Here is a 19,043-nt window from a genome sequence, read left to right as displayed (position 1 = left end):
GATTTATTTGGGCCTAAGCTTTTGATGCATCTGAAGAAGTGAGGTTTTTTACCCATGAAAGCTTAGGCCCAAATAAATCTGTTAGCCTTTAAGGTGCCACCGGACTCTTTGTTGTTTATGTGGATACAGATTAACACGGCTACTCCCGATACTTGACAATCCAGCATTATATCATCTTTAGATTTCAGTCAAGATGTAGAAATGCTTGATAAAAAAGCATACTAATGCACAAGGGTGAAGTAAAATAATCAATCTGGGAGTTAATCAAGGAAGGGTTGTACATACATACAGTCCTATAAAGGAAATTGTTTTCAGTTTTAAAGATCACGCAGCTGGATTCATTAATGGGAGTTAGGTAATTAAAGGGAAACTTTTTAAAAATTATTTTTCAGTTTAATTTTGAATCTGTGTTGGAATCTGCTCTTCTGGGGATTTCAACTAGGAACTTTTGGCTCCAAAGCAAGGATGCTGATAGTGCCTGGATTCCCTATCTGTAAATGGGGATAATTATACTTTGTTAACTTGCATGGTTATTGTGAAGATAAGTAGATTAAAATTTGTGAACTGCTCAAATATTGTGGTGATGAGCACCATTGAAAACCTGATGAGGTAATTAATAATTCTGTATTCAGTGCAGAATATAGATGCTACTCTGTAAATATAGCATGGAGCTGATGCACCTTTAATGATGAGCTTTTTAAAAAGAAAGAAAAAAAAATACCCACTCAGTGAACACTGTCCCATGCTGTGCCCTGAATGAGGTAAGGGTCCTGCTGAAAAAATAAAGTGATTGTGTCATTAAAGACCGTATCATAATGCATATGCACAAAGAGACAGAATTCAGGTTGTATAGGCATCCCTGAATCTCATATTTCCTAACTTTTGAATGTTTGACTTTGCAAACTTAATGTTTAACAGATTTTAATTAATATTGATATATTTGTCCAAATCTCCCAGGCTGCTGTTTCTTTTCTATTCAGTTTATTAACAAAACATGCATATTTTAGGACTGAACATTCCATTTAAACAAATGGCCTGCTAATTTCTTGACCAAGGGTCAAGTTATAATCTCAGTGGAATTCTCACCTAAGAACTATCGCAGGAATTCTCTAACTTCATTGCACCACAACCCCCTTCTGATTATTTAAAATAAATAAAAAAATGATGACCCCAGGAGGTGGGACCGAAGCCTGAGTCCGCTCAAGCCCCACTGCCCCAGGTGGGCGGCAGGGGGCAAAGCCTGAGCCCCACCGCTCCGGGCAGGGGGGCTGAAGCTCAAGGGCTTCAGCCCCAGGCAGGGGGCCCACAACCTGAGTCCTGCCACCCAGGGATGAAGCCCTCGGCTTTGGCTTTGGCCCTGGTTAGTGGGGTTCAGACTTCAGCCCCGGACCCCAGCAAGTCTAAGCCAGCCCTGCTGAACTATAGGATCCAGCCTTAAATTTATAGATTGAAGTCACTGCAGAGTTAAGGATTGAGACTATCTAGTGAAGAGAAAATCCTTGAAGCACCCCACTACTTTATTTAATGGCAGTTTTAAAATTAAATTTCCTTGTCAATGTGCTATGTCTTGTTTAAAACAAAAACCATACAGGACTGTACATGATAATAGTCACAAGCTTTAGCAACATTATGTAAGATGTAAAAATGGGAGCAGCAATACGTCAATATTTTCTTATACAAGAGGTGCAGGGGTGGCTATTTTAGGCATTCTTAGAAGGCATTATTAGATGTGAAATGGCTCCCATAGCCATAGACTCATAAACTTTAAAGTCAGAAGGTACCATCATGATCATCTAGTCTGACCCCCTGCACATTGCAGGCTATAGAAGCTCACTCACCCACTCCTGTAATAGACCCCAACCCATGGCTGAGTTATTGGAAGTCCTCAAATCATGGTTTAAAGACTTCAAGTTACAGAGAATTCACCATTTACACTATTTTAAACCTGCAAGTGACCCATGCCCCATGTTGCAGAGGAAAATGAAACCCCCCGAGGGTGTCTGCCAATTTGACCCAGAGGAAAATTGCTTCCTGACTGCAAATACGGCAGTTAGTTAGACCCTGAGCATGTGGGCAAGACCCACCAGGCAGATACTACAGAGAATTCTTTACCAGATAACGCCGAGCCCTCCCCATCTAGTGTCCCATTTCCTGCTATCCAGAAGACACATACTGTATTAACTTGGCCAAACCTTGTGGGGGGGAAAACATGTATCCAAATTATATACTGAGTACTTTCAGGCATTACCAGACAAAGGATTCCTAGAATTTAAAAAGTCTGGTCAATCATTTTTAATCTTACATTCCTTCAGTGTGAATTTCACAATGATCTATTTAGATTTAGAGTTTGCTTATGCTCAAAGGCTAGATGCTTTCTATGTTGTGTAAGCACTGAAATCACTGGTCACATTTTTATGTGACTGAGAAGACAAAACAAAGCAACATACTAACCAGACTAAGTTTTTTTTGATCAATTCTGAAGGAGAAGTCTACCATCCTCTTGAGTGATGCCTGGAACTCCTTTAAATAGCTTTCACTGCTGAGTGTGGAATATGGGGCCAAGTGTATATCATGTGCTGGCCCATCTAGCAGGTATCGCATTCTGAAATACTAATAATCATTTATATATATATATATAAAATACCTAATTTCATTAAAGGCAAATCTTTGAAACACCACTCTTATTTTATTTATTTATTTATTTATTTTGCTTTCTTCATGTTGCTACCTTAATTTCCCAGGACTAGAAAAATTTAACTGGTACAATATAGAAGTTTTCCCTCAGCAATAGTATAATTTACAGATATTAATGATCATAACAGCTTATTTATCCACCTGCATGGCTACCATACTGCTTTTGGGACTTTAGAGTACTATATTCACACAATCAATCAAGGCTAATGAAGTTTTAAATAAAACTTGCTAAGTGACTTCTGTTCAAAAATGATTTAGCAATTAAAATAATCTCAATGTAATTTACATGGTTACTTAACAAAAACTTGTAACTTTTTATATTGGAAATAAAGATTTCTCACTAATTATGTTAATTGCTGAAAATAACATTACAATAACTGTCATTTTGTTCTTAATAGATGCCAATCTTGCAAACATACGTGCTCTTACTTTAAGCATATGAATAATCTCAAACTTCAAAGTAAAGTAAATTAAAGTTATTTGCACATGTGTTTCAAGGATCAAAACCTAAGCCTTTCTGCTTTCTTTTGGTCATATTCTGGAAAGTCACATGAACACCCCCAATAAGGGAGAATGGATGTGCTGTTTAAAGCAGTGATAATGGGTATTTTGTCTCTGAAGAGGCCTGAAGGAGCAGCCCACACATACCTTCAGGAGCCCAAAGAATCTATCTAGGGAAGAAATATGCTTAGGAGTCATTTCCAGAACAAATAATGTGAACATAAATATAATAATCCTGTCCTCAGAACTCCGGTCCAAAATCCTGACTGAATTCAGTGGATTATTCCTGATTTATATGAATGAGATAACAGAATCTCTGTCTAAGACTCATTTGCTGAGTGCTTGCTGAGAGGCTATAAGTTTTGAAAGGATGCGCGGAACGAGAGCAGATACCCTCTACCATACACTTCTGTTGTGGACTATAAAAACTGTAGTAGGCAACTCTGTACAGCATGTGCCATTATCATCCAGATGTTGTTTGTGTGTTTCTTTTGTTTTGTCACTGTTTCTTACTGTAATGTGGAGTCCTTGTAGCACCTTAGAGACTAACACATTTATTTGGGCATAAGCATTCGTAGGCTAAAATCCACTTCATCAGCTGCATGGAGTGGAAAATACAGGTAGCCACGAAAGCTTATGCCCAAATAAATGTGTTAGTCTCTAAGGTGCCACAAGGACTCCTCGTTGTTTTTGCTGATACGGACTAACATGGCTACCACTCTGAAACCTGTTACTGTAATGTTTCACCACTGAAGTTTTTTTGTTCTTTTTTTTTTTTTTTAAGAAGGGCCTTCACGGTCTGGCATTTGTTTTGGCAGTTTTGAATTGGACAGTCCAACAGGGAAGAAGTAGCATAAGTGCCTCAGTGGATAGATATTGAAATTGTTTTACCAACAAAATGTTACATTAAATTAGGGAATTGCAACTTGCCCTTCCCACTGCCACAAATGTAGTTTGAAATAATTTTGCCATTAAAATATTTTATTTCATCAAATGAAGTTTTCCTAGACCTTCTTTCAAATAATTCTTCTTTTGTCATGCCATACTGTAATGAAGTCTTAAGTGGACTCTCTACTCTTACGTTAAAGTAAAGAAAAATTGTTAAATTATGCATGCTCAGTTGGTATATTTAAATGCATATGGGCAGATTCTCAGCTGGTGTCAAACTGCATAAGCAGATGGAACTATGCAACTGAGACTCTGATCCATTTGCTGCAATTCTGAATTAAAATAAATAAAAAATGAAAGCACATTAAAAATTGTCTTTAACAAGGAATGTAAACTCCGAGACATATGAGGGGAAACCTCTCTCACTGACATTATCCTGTCCCATGTTTGTCTCTAGAAATAGTGTCTCCTGTCCCACAGATATTTTGAAAGAGGAGGAAGTTGTCTTGGAGGTGTGGTCTGAGGTTTGCAAAGAAGCCTATTCTGAAGTTCCTGGCTTTAAGCCAGATGCTCAAGTTCCATGAGCATGGTGGTCTAGAACCACCTACAAGGTGGGGCGAGAGCGTGAAGGAGCAGGCTGTTCTGATGGTCATTTCTTGAAGCTGCAGGCAAATAAAGTCTCTTTTTGCTTTGTAATCATTTTAGGATAGATGCTTCCAAAGAGAGTGTGAACCCATCTGGGACTGAGAGTTCCTTTTTGGATAGGCTGAATTTAAAAAAAAAAAAAAAATCCCCAGACAATTAAACTTTTTAACCATAAATTCCAGGGATGTCTCTTCTTTGTTTGGCCTTTGGCAGTTCCAAATTGCAGTTTAATGTTTACTTGCTTTTGTATTTTATAGTCTAAATTGTGGTGGAGAAAGATGACAGAAGATAGGTGCTGGTATAAAGGGAAAAACATTAGGTTTCAAAGTTTTAAAATCAAAACCTACTGAAAATAGCTTTTTAAAATTTCACTATTATCTATGGTGACATTCTCTATTGGTAAAGTTGGATGCTGCTGTGATGGGAACTTTGAAGATCATGTTTGAACTGAAATGGCCCAAGACAATTAATTTTATCTTTGGATTTGGAGGGACACTCCACTTAATGCAGCATGATGAAGAAAAATCATTAATAGAATGAGAGAAATTAATTTCCTATAAGAAGAAGAAAAAATACAGAATGGTAGAGAATACATCTCTCCATTAAAAATACATATTTGCAGAAAACTGGCATGAATAACAGTAATCTTGAATTGAATGTTTCAATTCATGTGACTAATCTTGAGTACCTTGTCAATGGTATCTGAAACCTCTGAATAAGAGTAGCTACTGTATTCTCTTCTGAGGGAACTTTGGACATGATTCAGTAACACACACTGAACATTTTTACATCAACCACTCAACCTCTGAAAAATTAATTTTTAATCAGAGACTCTGGCATGAAAAAATGATAATATTGGTTGAACTCATCTGCTTATGATTATACCCAATACATTACTTCATGATCTTTCAAATCAGCATATACTGTACAAGCACTGAATTGGGACAGCTTTTCTACTTGGTGTTTAGATGGGTGTACCTTAGTTTTTATACCTCTTTAGTGTAAAAAGTCTTAAGAATAATGTCACAAAAATATACAGATGCCCTTTTAAAATCCAGGATAGCATTCCCTGCCTTCCCCTCTGCTGTGCTCCACCTCTCCATTACCTTTTACAGAACACTATAGGTGATTTTAGGGGGTGGAGGGATGTACACCCCCTCACACCCACAAATTTTATATATATATATAAAACAATTACAGTCAAACCATATACAACCCTTTTTTTTCTTTTCTATTAAAAGCCTGTTTAATTCTAAATTTTTTGATCTTTCTGGTGGCATGACTAAATGTTGCTGCTAAAGCCTTTCTTATATCTATATTTCAAATGAGATGATAGGGAATATCTTCATCTTTCAGAGAACATGTGATATATAAGAGGTGGTATCCTTGGTAAGCTAAAATGACTTAATACACAGTAGTAATGGTACATTCAGCAAAAGAGGTGAGACACTTCAGAACCTTAATTAAAAGTTATCACTTTTGCAAAACTTGTTGAAGTCCTGCAATTCACATAGGGTCTGATCCTGTAAAACCTCCTTCATGTGAGAAGCCTTTACTTATGCAAGTAGTCCTTCTGCAGTTAATGGAACTATTAATGTGCAAGAGTTGGAGGATCATGCTGCCTTTTTTTTCTTTTCTGTGTTTCACAGCCTCTATTCCATGAATTTCATCTTGTGAGGGGCTTAACGATTTCATTTGCCATCAACTTCAGTTGAAGGTGCTCAGCACCTCCCAGGATTGAGCTCTGTCTGCACTGTTTCAGAATCCTAAATGTTATAACTCTTTCCCAAACCCTCAGTGACTTGTTGATTCATTCCCTTTGTCCATCTTTTAACAATATTCTTACCACTATTCATTTTTTGTTGCTCTTTATTATTATTTGTCTCTTCTAAATACTATCTTTCCTCGTGGTTTGAGATGTCTTCTCTGTCTTGAAATGGGTTTTATTATGATCTATTGGCTACTACTTGTTTGGATTTTGTTCATATAAAGTTATTAGAGTTACACTATTACCTGGCACGCTGGATCAAAGGTTCTATATAAATAGAAAGGACATAATGTTATATTTGCATAGTAAAAATCACAGAGAAATCTGGAGTATTGTGGTCTTAACAATCAAGTGGCACGTTCATCTGACTTTAACAAATGATTACTACAGATCTATTTTAGTTTATAGCAGGATCTGAGTTACTGGGTGCTCATTATGTGTAATGTTAATAATTAAATTAACAAATAAACAATTCTCCATGAAACTCCTAATTTAATAATGTATCTCAATGTTTATAGGCTGCATAAAAATAATCCTGGTTATTTCTTTTTTCTGTAAGATTTACTATGTGGAATTCAAGTGCTCACTTATACAAATACCATATTACGGCAGCTGTGATTCTAAGCAAACAAAATTCAAGGTTATCATTCCCACAGCATCCATTACTTGTTATTGGGTGCATATTTAAGGTTTAGAATTACTGGGTTAAATGCTGTTCCCAGTTACTCTGAATTTTCACAAGTTGATGTGAAAGCTGAAATGAGAACTTGGCTCACTGTATGTAGTAGTAACTTGGTCTATATGTCTGCAATATGGCTGAATTGCAATTGCAATAGGAACAATTTCTTTTAAAAATAAATTCACAAAAGTAAAGCATCTCCTAACATATATGCATATAACAATGTCATTGATGTGGTGGGGAAAGTAATTTTTATCCATTTTAATATCCTTACTTTCTAGGTACCGAAGTACTCTGTATACGTCACAACTATTTAATACTTCTCACAAATCCCTTGATGAAGTAGGGAAGGGTTAGCACAATTTTAGAGGTGGGGAACTGAAGCACAGAGATTAAGTAACTTGTCCAAGGTTACACAAGGAGTCTGTGGTAAAACCAGTTACTAAACAAAAGTCTCCTGAATCTCAGTTCAATGGCTTAATCACAAAACTGTCCTTCTGTCCACTTGTAACATTCAAACTGGATGGGCAACATGCACTGGAGTTGTCCCAAATATATCTTTACAATTTAAATTGGAGGTAACCAGAAAAGCCCTAGAAAAAGACTGTCAGAATTGTTGCCCTTCTCCCTTCCCTCCTTTGGATACACTTATGAAAGAAAGGTACAGTGATATTTATATTTTAGCTCTTCAGGGCAAGGACCATCTTTTGCTCTGTGTTTTTACAGTGCGTACCACAATGGGTTCCTGATGTTGGCTGGGGTGCTACCATAATACAAGTGATAACAATCAACACTTAAGTAGTGCTTTACATGTTTCAACTGTTGTACAGACCTTAACCCTCACGATATCTCTGTGGGTTACTTACAATAAGCATGCTCCCTGTTCTAATGATTGGGTGTGGGGAAGCAGAAATGCATCTTGCCCAAGGCCACTTAGCAAAACCACTGGTATAGCTAATATTAGAACTCAAGCTCTGACTCCCATCTTTCATTTAATTCCTCTAGCAAGCCACTCAGGATGGTACGAGGTAGCAGGAGACCTGCAAGGGATGAAGGCTTGTCAGGCTGGGGAGTGAGCCCTGCGCTCTCCAAAGCTATCTTATGTTTATGAAGAAATTTGAGTACTGGATAATCACAATCGGTATACACTTAGAGCCAGATCTATGAAGTGCTGAGCACCTCCTGCAACATGCCAAATATCTTCAGTTCCCATTGACTACAGCTGAGGGATCTAAATAGCTCCTAAAATTAAATTAAGGAAAATAGCATATTTTACAGATGGTGGAAAGAGGCACAGAGTGTTAACATGTGTTGCCCAATGTCACACAGCAGGCCTATGGCAGAACTGGGAATAGAATCTTCTGACTTTCATAAGACCACATTGTATGTGGGTTGCACACCAAATTGGAAGTGTCAAGTCCAAACTTTGTAGTGTTATATAAAAGCACAAAAGCCTCTGAACGCGACTGTTTTTTTTTTTTTAACTGAAAACATCATGCTTTTTCACTCTGATAACTCCAGTGCTGCAGAACAGATTTTATGTAAACTCTAATAAACCAAAAAGCTTCACATCTAAACTGAGACCAAGCATGATAAAATTTCAGATCAAAAGTTTGTGTGTAGGGAAGGTGGGAATTTTATAAGCCACAAATGAGGGTGCTAAAAGAGAATGTTCTTATCTCAACTACATCTATAAGAGTACGACAAGTATGTCTCCATTATAATCTCAAATGAGCCTATCTGTTTTGTTTTGTTTTCCCTGAGATATAGGAAAAGACAAAGACACATATACAGATGATTCAGAACATGGGAATTATGATTCTCGCACAGATCAGTCACTGCTTATTCAAAACACAGTTACCAGACAGAAACCAGAACCTCGGATTAAGTCATCTTTGAAGGTAATGGACCACAGTACTCATTAAATTATATGAATTGTCATAATGAGGTTAAATTCTGAAAAATATAGTCAGTTTACCTTAAGGGAATGATTGTTACAGTTGGATTTAAAAATAAATAAATATGGGGTTCTCCATAGAATTAAGGGCAACATTGGGATAAGAAACAATAAAGGCTCAAGTGAGCAATACAAATAAGGCCAGAAGTGCTCTCAAGATTTCAGAGCATGAAATCCCCAACAGATGTAGTGCAAGAATGTCTCAGAGAATTAGATTCAGGCATCCCCACAGAAAGAGAAGTAAAAGACTTCAATATTATGATGAGCATGATCTACAATAACATTAGCAAGAGTTCCCTATAGAAATAAGGGCAACACCAAAAATAAAGACAACAATTATACTGAAAGGACTAAGATTGTGTCTTTGTGACTCATAAAAATAAGAGCCAGGAGTCTTCTAAAAATGTAAAGGCTGGAATAATATGTAGGATTAAGGGCATATGAACCACAATGTCAGTTGTGTGCATCCCAATGAATTAGTAGTAGGTGTGTTCAGAAGCTTAATTGCAGTAAATTTAAAAGTCAAGTGATCTAGAAAAATAAGCAGAAAAAAAAAATCCTACTCCAAATATCAGTTTCAGGAAATCACAGCTAATGGAAGGCAAAATTATTCCAAATATAGGTGAGTAACATGAAGGGACCTGTGTGACACACAGGCACAAAAACACTTAAAAAAAATCGATCATGATCAAGAATATGAACAGAGTAAAAACTGTCATTTCATCCTGTTTAGCAAATTAAATTTCACTAAGGCTTGTCTACATGGGGACACTCAGGAAAGTAAACTCACACTTTAGTTAATTCAGATTAAATGTGGATTAGTGAAACTGCATTAAATCCCTGTGCCCTTAATTTGGTTTAGCTTAATTCACAAATTAATTCATGAACCAAATTAAGGCCACTTTATTTTAAGCAGGCACACACCTGTTACACAAACCTGCATCTAGTGGGACTGAACACAGGTATTTTTTCCTACATGTTAGCACCAGGTTTTATCAGCATTATGCCATTTCAGAAAGCTGATTCCCATTGTGGTTTTGGCAACCTGTTAACTGAGAATTACATATGTGCTAGGGAAAGAATCTTGTAATTACTGGAAAAACTCATGCTCTAGATCACACTATTGTCATTACTGTAGTTCTGCAGGAATCTGCACCACAGATGGCCAACAGTTTGTATGATCTGTGAGGTATTCCTGCTGTGGTACCTTACACATCATGGGATGCTTTTCACATAAGGTGGTGAGATAAGAAATTAATTAAAAACTGGAGTCATTTCCTTTTCTTTCTCTTGTTTGTGTTACTCTCTTTGATCAAATTCTGTTCTCTGAAACATGCGTGTAACCTGCATCCATTTCAGTGGAAACTGCACTAGAGGATAGAACTTGGCCCTCCGTATTGTCTTAATGGGAAGGAGGGTGAAGAGAGAGGTTGAATAAGGACTTTTATTGTAAGAAATTTAAAAAAATAGAATTAAAGATCATACATACACCAGCATATTAGCCTATGTTGGTGTGCTAAAAAGAAATTATTTATTCCAAGATCAATGTCTCAAACCATTATGAAATACAGCGATGCTAACTGTTCAGTCTGTGATACAGCACTTCACAATGACTTATTGGGAGATGTGTATTGTGTTGGTGTATGGCGGTTTGGGTAATATTTTTCTGTACACATAAAGAATACTGAAAGCTGCTCTAAGGCATCTGCCAAGGGGAGGTGCTGTCAAAGCAGGATGAGAATAAATGAGTATTGCACATATGACCTTCACAGGTGCTAAAAGCCACAGCAGCCTCCTGACAAAATCTCCAGTTTCCCCATGACAATTTTTGCAAAGCAATTGAGTTTTCAATCTGCAGCACACAATTCTGCAGTACATTGAAAATTAAGTATTTAGGGGCAGCATGAAAGAACTTGAATGTAATAACACGGGGTATACATTTATTTTAAAATTTTATTTTCCCTTGTTTTCTCATGTCATAGAATGGAAGGTTTACACATATAAGGGCCACGGTAAAGAAAATGCAAAAAGAGCCATGTATTAATCCAAAAGTCAAATTTTTAGGGGCTGAAACTCTTGGTGTTGATAGTTGATAAGTGTAAGGAATAGGAACAACATGTAGTGAATTAAGATGAAAGGAATGGGACTGAGACATTTAGTAGAGAGTGAGTCTTTTTAAGGAACCAAATTTCTGCCAAAGTGCAGAGATGTATGTGCAAAATGAATGGAATGGATTGGTCAAAATGAATAATATTGCAACTATGAAAAGGAGAAGACCACCAACGGCTGTAATAGTAAGATACTCAGTATTACAAGAATGTCAGCCCTGCTGAATTTTGAATGTGTTAAAAGAATAAGTTTAAAGTTCATGAATTAAAAAACTATTGAAATGGAAAAAGCTTTAACAGGTAGACAGAAAAGGGATGTGGAACTGGGCATTGTTGTAAAAGGAGCTACAATTATGGCAAACCAGATGTATATTGCACAGTATATTATATAAAAAGTATATTGTACTTAAAGGGCTTGACTTTCAAAGATGTTGCAAAATGTATGTGTCTGCATATGGAATTGCACACTCTAGTTTGAAAAGATCAAACAAACAGGGGAATGTAATAAAGTCCCCAGCAATGCATCTCAATATAGTCTTACCTTGTCTGAAATTAAGGATAGGAGAAGTGAAACCCATCTGATTGGAGGGAAGTAAGGGAGACAGCTAAACTTACAAGAAAAGTAGAAAAGGAAGCTGAGCATGGTAGAAGTGTAGTATGACATCTGTAGAAATGAAACATTATTTACTTGTATTTTCCACTCCTCTGATTACTTTCTTTCTGGTCTTACTATTTTATTCCATCCCCTTTTTAAGTCAGACTAGTTTATTTTTACTTGTCCTATTCCAAGGGATCCTCGGTATTCTTTTGCCAGTTCAGACCACTTTATTGTTCTCCTCACCTACAACACTTTATTCATATTCCCACCACTACCATTGAATTCAATGGGAGCCAAGAGTGCACATTAGAGGGGAAGGATTTGGTTGTAAAAGTGCTCCAGTACATAAAATAACCAAAAGTAAGAATAAGCGGAGAGCATTATGATCTGAAAGGAGACTGACAGGACAGTAGAACATCTTGACAGAAAACCAATAGCAGGCCCATGCAATCTGAAAAAACAATAATAAATAATGTTAATGATTCAAGAGGAAAGATGGGGTGGTGGAATGATGAACCTAAAATGGAATTCGTGAGCTGCTGAATGAACACACTTCATAAGTGCACAGCTCTCAGTCACTTTGAAGTTTTGTTAAATAAATGACTCAGTAAATATTTAGGAAACTGCCTTGCTAAGGAATTTTACTAGTGAATGAATGGTGAATTTCATCACAAGATGGGGAAATATTTTTCCAGCAGCCGTAGCACTTTATGATTTGACCCTGTCGGATCTTAAGAGCAAATAACTTTTGGGCAGGACCAGTATTCTCGGGGGGAGATTCAAACCTGTTATCTCCAGGTATTCTCCACTGTCTGCCTGCTCCTGCCATAACACAGTTGTGTGATAGGCCTTCAATTGAGGCTACTCATCGTTACACCCACATTTTTTCTTGTACAAATTTTCTAAAATGGGCGAACAATGATCCTGTGAGTCTGGGGGGGGGGGGGAAGGAACACTCTTTATAAAGATTTCTTATATGAAGAAGCTACAGTAGGATTCAAAACCATCTTTTTATTAAGAAAGATAGCCATATGTTCATGGATGACACCAGCTTCATTTAACCTTTTTCAGAGCACACTGACTATAGTCAGACTGCCCTGGAAGATCAAGGTTCTTTCAATAATGTTTTTAAAAAGTGGTGCTAAAAATGGGTCTATCATTTATTCAGTTTGGGAAAAGGACTTTTCTTTGTTCTGATGACTTTAGTTAAATTCAAAGAAATTCACAGTTTACGCTCATTTGACTCAGGCTTTTGTCAAAAGAATGCACTTTAGATGTTGAACATGCAAACTTCTAATTTGGTAGAGCCTGTTGGCCATTGTTAATAGAAGCAGATAAAACATGCTGCTACAGAACAATTTTTCTCTCCACTAACTTCTTTTCAAATTACTTTAATTACCAAAACTGAAGGTAGACTTATGAACTACACTGTGTTCTTAAGGACTTCCATCAATGATCTTCTAACCTAATTAAGCCAATTTTGCCCAGTGTTCAAAATAAGGGGTGAGGGGAAGAGTGATGATACTTTCCCACCACAAAATCCACCTATGTGAGGTGCCAAAATGAGTGGCTGACATATTTTGCCTTGATTGCTGATTCAGTTTTTTCATTCCTAAGGATGGAAATTTAACGGGGGAGAGGGTTAAGACAAGTCCCGGAAATTTGGTAATATTGCTTAGTACATCAACTGGATAAGTGATATGGCACAGATTTGATGGCAGACTCAATGGTTTGATTTTATGCAGCCTGATTTCTATCCATCAGGCCTGCAATTACTTCCAATTTACCATATAAAATCTCTTGAAAAAGTCAGTTACCCATTTATTTCAAGTTCTTGAGGTTAACCACTAGTGCCCAAGGAGGCAAGATCTATTATTAGATGAAGATCTGAGGGACACACCCTTCCATTGAAAACTTTTCTTATTACAGGAGCAATTAATTTCTGACTGCTGTCAAGAGCGATGGATTTCCTATGCCTGAGCCAATCCTAACCAACCCCATCCCCACTATCTCACAAGGAAACTTTCTAGTTCTTCCGGATCAACGTTATACTATTTCTTAATTATAAAACGTTAATGAATAGCAGAATCAAATTGCTCAAATGAACTTTATATAAAGATCCAAATTCTGGTAATTACAGATAAACTATGGAAACTTTACTCATGCAGCACCATTTTCAAACTGCAAATTTATTTCAGATAATTTCTCACTGAGAGCTATTAGTGGGTGAGGTCATATATTTTATTGGACTAACTTCTCTTGGTGAAAGAGACAAACTTTCAAGTTTACACAGAACACTGCAAACACTTAGTGGATTAGTAGTTAGTTATGGCCTCCTATTTGTAAAACTAAAACACAACTATATATTCTTTAGAATCTGCCCCTTTTTTCTGCACTTGATTAACTGAAAAGTGGTGTAACAGGATGCTGGGCATGAACTGTTGACTTAGCCCTCTGTCATGCCAGCTCCCATTACGGGAAGTAAATTGGAGCTGGCTAGAGAAAAGCTGTGTCTAATTGGGGAATGGGAAACAGCTGTCTGTCCAATTAACCTGGGGCTATATAAAAGGCTGGGAAGAAAGAAGCCAGGGGGGAGCGAGAGAGTGGAAGCAGAGCGATAACTCATCCCTCCTGGGTGCAGACACTAGAACCCGAGCTGTGTATGGTGAAAAGGTGGTGGGACCACAACCTGTAAATAAGCAGTACCAGTGGTTACTGAACCCCAGGGTCTCTGAGGGACTTTGTCAGCACAATAGGGGCAGCAGCCAAGAGGGCCCTGCAGCGCCCTGTTACAGGTGGAATATAGAAAATCTTGTCTTGTTGATCCATTCCAGCAATCTCTCAAAAGACAAGTCAGTGGGAAAACAAACATTGACTGAGCAGGGTGCTGAAATAATTTCCAGAAAGCATGTCCTTCATCGCTCAATGCTCTTGACAAATGATTTCAGAAAGGTTAAAAAGGAGTCTGGTACTACTTTTAACACAAAATCCGGAAATATATTAGCAAAAACGATCACATCATCATATCTTGAAAAGTTTCAAAAAGGCATGAGTATGTTATTCCATATGGCATGAGTAATTCGTAATCTACAATATTCTCGAGCCTTGAGTTCAAATTTACATCATCCTAAAACAAAAGTGAACATAAATTTGGGAGCTTCAGCCTCACTCCTAGAAAAAACAATGCAAATTAACACTACTGGAAATTTGTTTCCAGGAAATATTTAAGGCTGGAAAGTTGAGTCATAAACCCCTGAATTTTGACATTAATCATAGAAACAATGACAGTCCATCAAATTCGTTTTCTGCACATTAAATAATTGTAACGTTCAGGCTAAACAGTAGTGAGAAACAAATATTCATAATATTAAACCATGATCACCTCACCATTTAGTCAGCAACCAGGATTATTTTGCCTAGTAGCATTTTCTGCAGCTCCAAGAACAATGGGGATTTCTTATTGATTGAGGATTTTACTGTATAAGACATTCTCATTCCACCTCCAGTTAGGCCTGTAAAGCTGAGTTTACATTCTGCACATTTTTATGTGCAATAGCTAAGATTTTCACACAGGCTTTATTCAATTCCTGTCCCTTTTGCGCTACCAAAATTCCTACCATAGTCCACATATTTGTCAGTCTCTCAAATTGCCTTCATGACTTCTTCCGCCTCATATGTGGTTTGACCACCCTGAAGACAAACCTTGTTTGTTGTTCATTTTCTCTGACTACTCATTCTGTCAGACTGAAAACTTCTTGGGGCAATGACCATTCCTTCTTGCTTGTCTCTAGCATTTCATGGGTATTATCACAAACAAATAATAGAAATAATAGTGTTTCTTTTAGGTGAGACCAGCAATATTTTCATGGTAAACCCACACAAAGGTCCATGTTTTTGTAGATGACAACAACTTCCAGACAATCCAATCAAAGGGTCAGTGGGTATTCTGGTATGCTGCACCATTGATTACTTTGGTGGTAGCTACACATAGCAGACCTCTTCACCTCATCAACTGCCATATGCCAGTTAACATGGCATCTGTTGAGGAACACAAGATAAAATTCCTATGTATGTATTCCTTTCTTGCTCAAGGGATCCCCAATTTTAAAACTTTTTTTTTTCTCTGCAGGGGTCCATTGGCAAGGTGACTTGTTGCCTGTTAACAAGATTGGCAAGGGATAGAATACTACATTAATATATTGATTTGATTTAACTTTGAAGGCATTCGGATACTATGATGATAATGGGAAATACCCAACATTTAAACAGGTTATCCTTAGGCCAATTCCTGGGATTTTTTTTGTTCTGAGATAGGGCTTCTCTGCACTTACCAGGGGTTGAGGCTGTGGCGATCAATGCACAGGGGGTCGATTTAGAAGGTCTACTGAAGACCCACTAAATCGACTGCAGATTGCTCTCCCGTCAATTCCGGTTCTCCACCAGAACAAGAAGAGTAAGGGGAGTTGACTGGAGAACATCTTCCATTGACATAGCGTAGTGTGGTAAATAGATCTAAGCTACATTGACTTGAGTTACGCTACTAACGTAACTCAAATTGTGTAGCTTAGATTGACTTTCCTCCATAGTGTAGACCTGCTCATAGACTTGAAAAGCTGTTGACAGTGGAAAGAAGTGTTCAGTTGTAAATAAATTACTTGTACCTAAATTGGCACTGGTTGATACACTTGCATGCTGGATGTAGCTAATTTCTATGCATATACTTACCTCTGCTAGCATGTGGTGCAGCACTTAATGTTTTATAAACATTTTGACTTTTATGATAAGATCGTAGATGGAAAAATTCTATCTGTATTTAAATATCTAATTAAATGGCCAAATTTTCCAAGATGCCAGGCTAAGAGGTCCAAGTCACTTCACAGAGATTGCGCATACTCAAGCCATCTGGAAATCAGGTTGACTTTATTTAGGTGTCTTAAATGTGGATTTTGGAGTATAATTTTGGGCAACCAAATTTGAAAATGTTGGCTTTACAATTGTAAGGTACAATTGCAATTTATAAACAAAACATGTGTAGTCCTGCCACAGATTTATAGGGGAAGAAGGCTGATCATAGTTAAGATGTAGGGCTGGAAATCAGGAAACCAGTATTCTATTTCAGCCAATGTCCCAGGCTACTTCTGCAATCTTGACAAGGCAGCTAAACATTGTGGGCAAAATCCTGACCTTATTGAAGTCAAATATAGTTTCGTTGTTAGTTTGAACCAGGATTTTACCCTCTGGTCCTTAATTCCCTCATCGTCTACTAAGGAAAAAGAATAATCCATGGCCAATGGGGTGGTGGTAATTATTTATTCAGTACTCTAGGTGGGCATGGCAATTCACAGACCACTAAAATACATGGCTCAGGAGTCTGCCCACACAGAAGCAGGATCTTGGTGTGCTAGGACATTTGTGTGGGAATTTCAGATAGACAACGGTCTATAATTTTGCAGTGTTGTTTATTATTTACTGTACATCATAAGGCCAGAAAGACTAGTTGGATCTGAGCTCCTACTCCCTTGGAGGCACCATACAAAGATTTATGGTTTTATTAGCCACCCACAATCCCTATTATTTTTTTCTTGTAGATTCACTGAAAAATTGGAAGACATCTATGTAAATCTTGTTTAATATGTAGCTTCATTAGTGGTAATAGTCCATCAAGATGATTTTTCTTGTGTAGTGAGCTGTCACACCAAATTCACAAGCTGTCATCCAGATCTTGTCTTCCTAGAAATGGAAATTTACAGTTGGCTGAACATCATCACTTTTAAATGAAGGAGATTTTTCAGGATGTCATCTCAGAAGTCTGGCCTTCCTTTTGTGGGTGCAATTTACACACGGGGTTTGTTGCTGCAAGTGAATTCTAGACATGAATCTGAGTGTCCATACCAGATTGCAGGAACTAGTCAGGTGGCTACATTTTGGGGATTTGGGGGTTTTGTTGTTGAATACTTAAGGGCTATATTTGTCAACATTTATGTAAGTGAATATTTCAATTCTGGCTGATTAATGTTGCTGGACCTTACATATGTGACTCCCACTCCCTTGAATTCCTTGCTAAAGAGCAATTCATAGTCACAATCCAGAAACTCAGAGACTGCTCTCTCCTGGTACAGTGCCCCGTAGGGGGTAGGAAAGAGGTAAGACCATCACCTGACTTCTTACTCCTCTGCCTTGGCCTTGAAATTAGCTGGGCGCACTGGGAGGGAGCAGGCACTTTTTTGAAGAGCAATCTAGGTTCCTTTGGGTCAGTACAGCCTGCTCAGGGCTATGCTTAAAGGGGCAATCTAGCTCTCTGTATGCAGTATATATAACATATAGTAACACTTTCAATTGTGTTTTAATTTATGTATGATTTGTAGCTATTGATTAAATTATTAGTAAATGAAAATGCTTTCTTTAATACCTCACTGTAATGCATGTTATGGAATGCATTAGTATCACATGATTAATAGATAATTATATAACAAATGGTTGATAAGCCTATTATAATGTGTAGATATTGTTGAAACAACATCTATAAGCTAACAGATTTTAGGGTTACATAAAGTTGTAAAGTGCCACATAATTTCTGAACAATAGTATACTTTTTCATACAATACATTAAATTAAACTTTCACATAGTAGGAAATGTTACCAAAATCTATCCAATGAAACCATCAAAAAAGGCTCAGACTCATTTTATGGAAAACTTTCTTCATGTCTAATGATTCATTAGATATTACTAATGAGTTAGCAATAAATGTAGAGCCCAATAATGCAGACTTTCCCCCAGTTTCCCTGCCAGTTGCAGTTCTGCCTGAATAAGGGCTGCTGGATTGGGGCTCCTAACAAGCATCAATAATAAGTTAATGTACAAGTCAATATCAAGGTGATGAATCAAACACACAAAAGTAAAGCCTCAGTGTCCACTGTCTTCGCATAACTGATTATCTCTGTGTTCTCACTATGACTAAAGCCATGCCAGGCAAATTTATGATACCTCAAATGGCTTTTTTTTTTCTTAATCTCACACTGCAAGGAATCCGACTTCAACGGCGTCTTTTTCCAAACACTTACAGCAAAGAAAATGGGCCAGCATTTTGAAGTCTCAAGCTAAGGGAGGATACAGGAACCACAGTGGGGGAGTTCCTTTTGTTACTCTGAAGGAGGTTTTTAAACAGAGCCTCTGGTTGTCTCCTACATTGTCTTGAATGCTTCTA

The 19,043-nt window shown here is 37.4% G+C and overlaps 1 protein-coding gene across 1 annotated transcript in view; it reads left to right on the top strand.

Annotated features, from left to right (window-relative positions):
• The window catches only part of ANO3 (anoctamin 3), a 348,638-nt gene that overhangs the window by 226,940 nt on the left and 102,655 nt on the right, over positions 1 to 19,043 (top strand). The window contains exon 4 of the mRNA XM_054026242.1: positions 8,946 to 9,076. Coding sequence (XP_053882217.1) covers positions 8,946 to 9,076 — 131 coding nt within the window. The remainder of the gene's footprint in view (positions 1 to 8,945; positions 9,077 to 19,043) is intronic.

This window comes from Malaclemys terrapin, chromosome 4 (genome assembly GCF_027887155.1).
Source record: "Malaclemys terrapin pileata isolate rMalTer1 chromosome 4, rMalTer1.hap1, whole genome shotgun sequence".
Lineage (NCBI taxonomy): Eukaryota > Metazoa > Chordata > Testudines > Emydidae > Malaclemys > Malaclemys terrapin.
The sequence above is the reverse complement of the archived record's forward strand: the minus strand, read 5'-3'. Positions and strand labels throughout refer to the sequence as shown.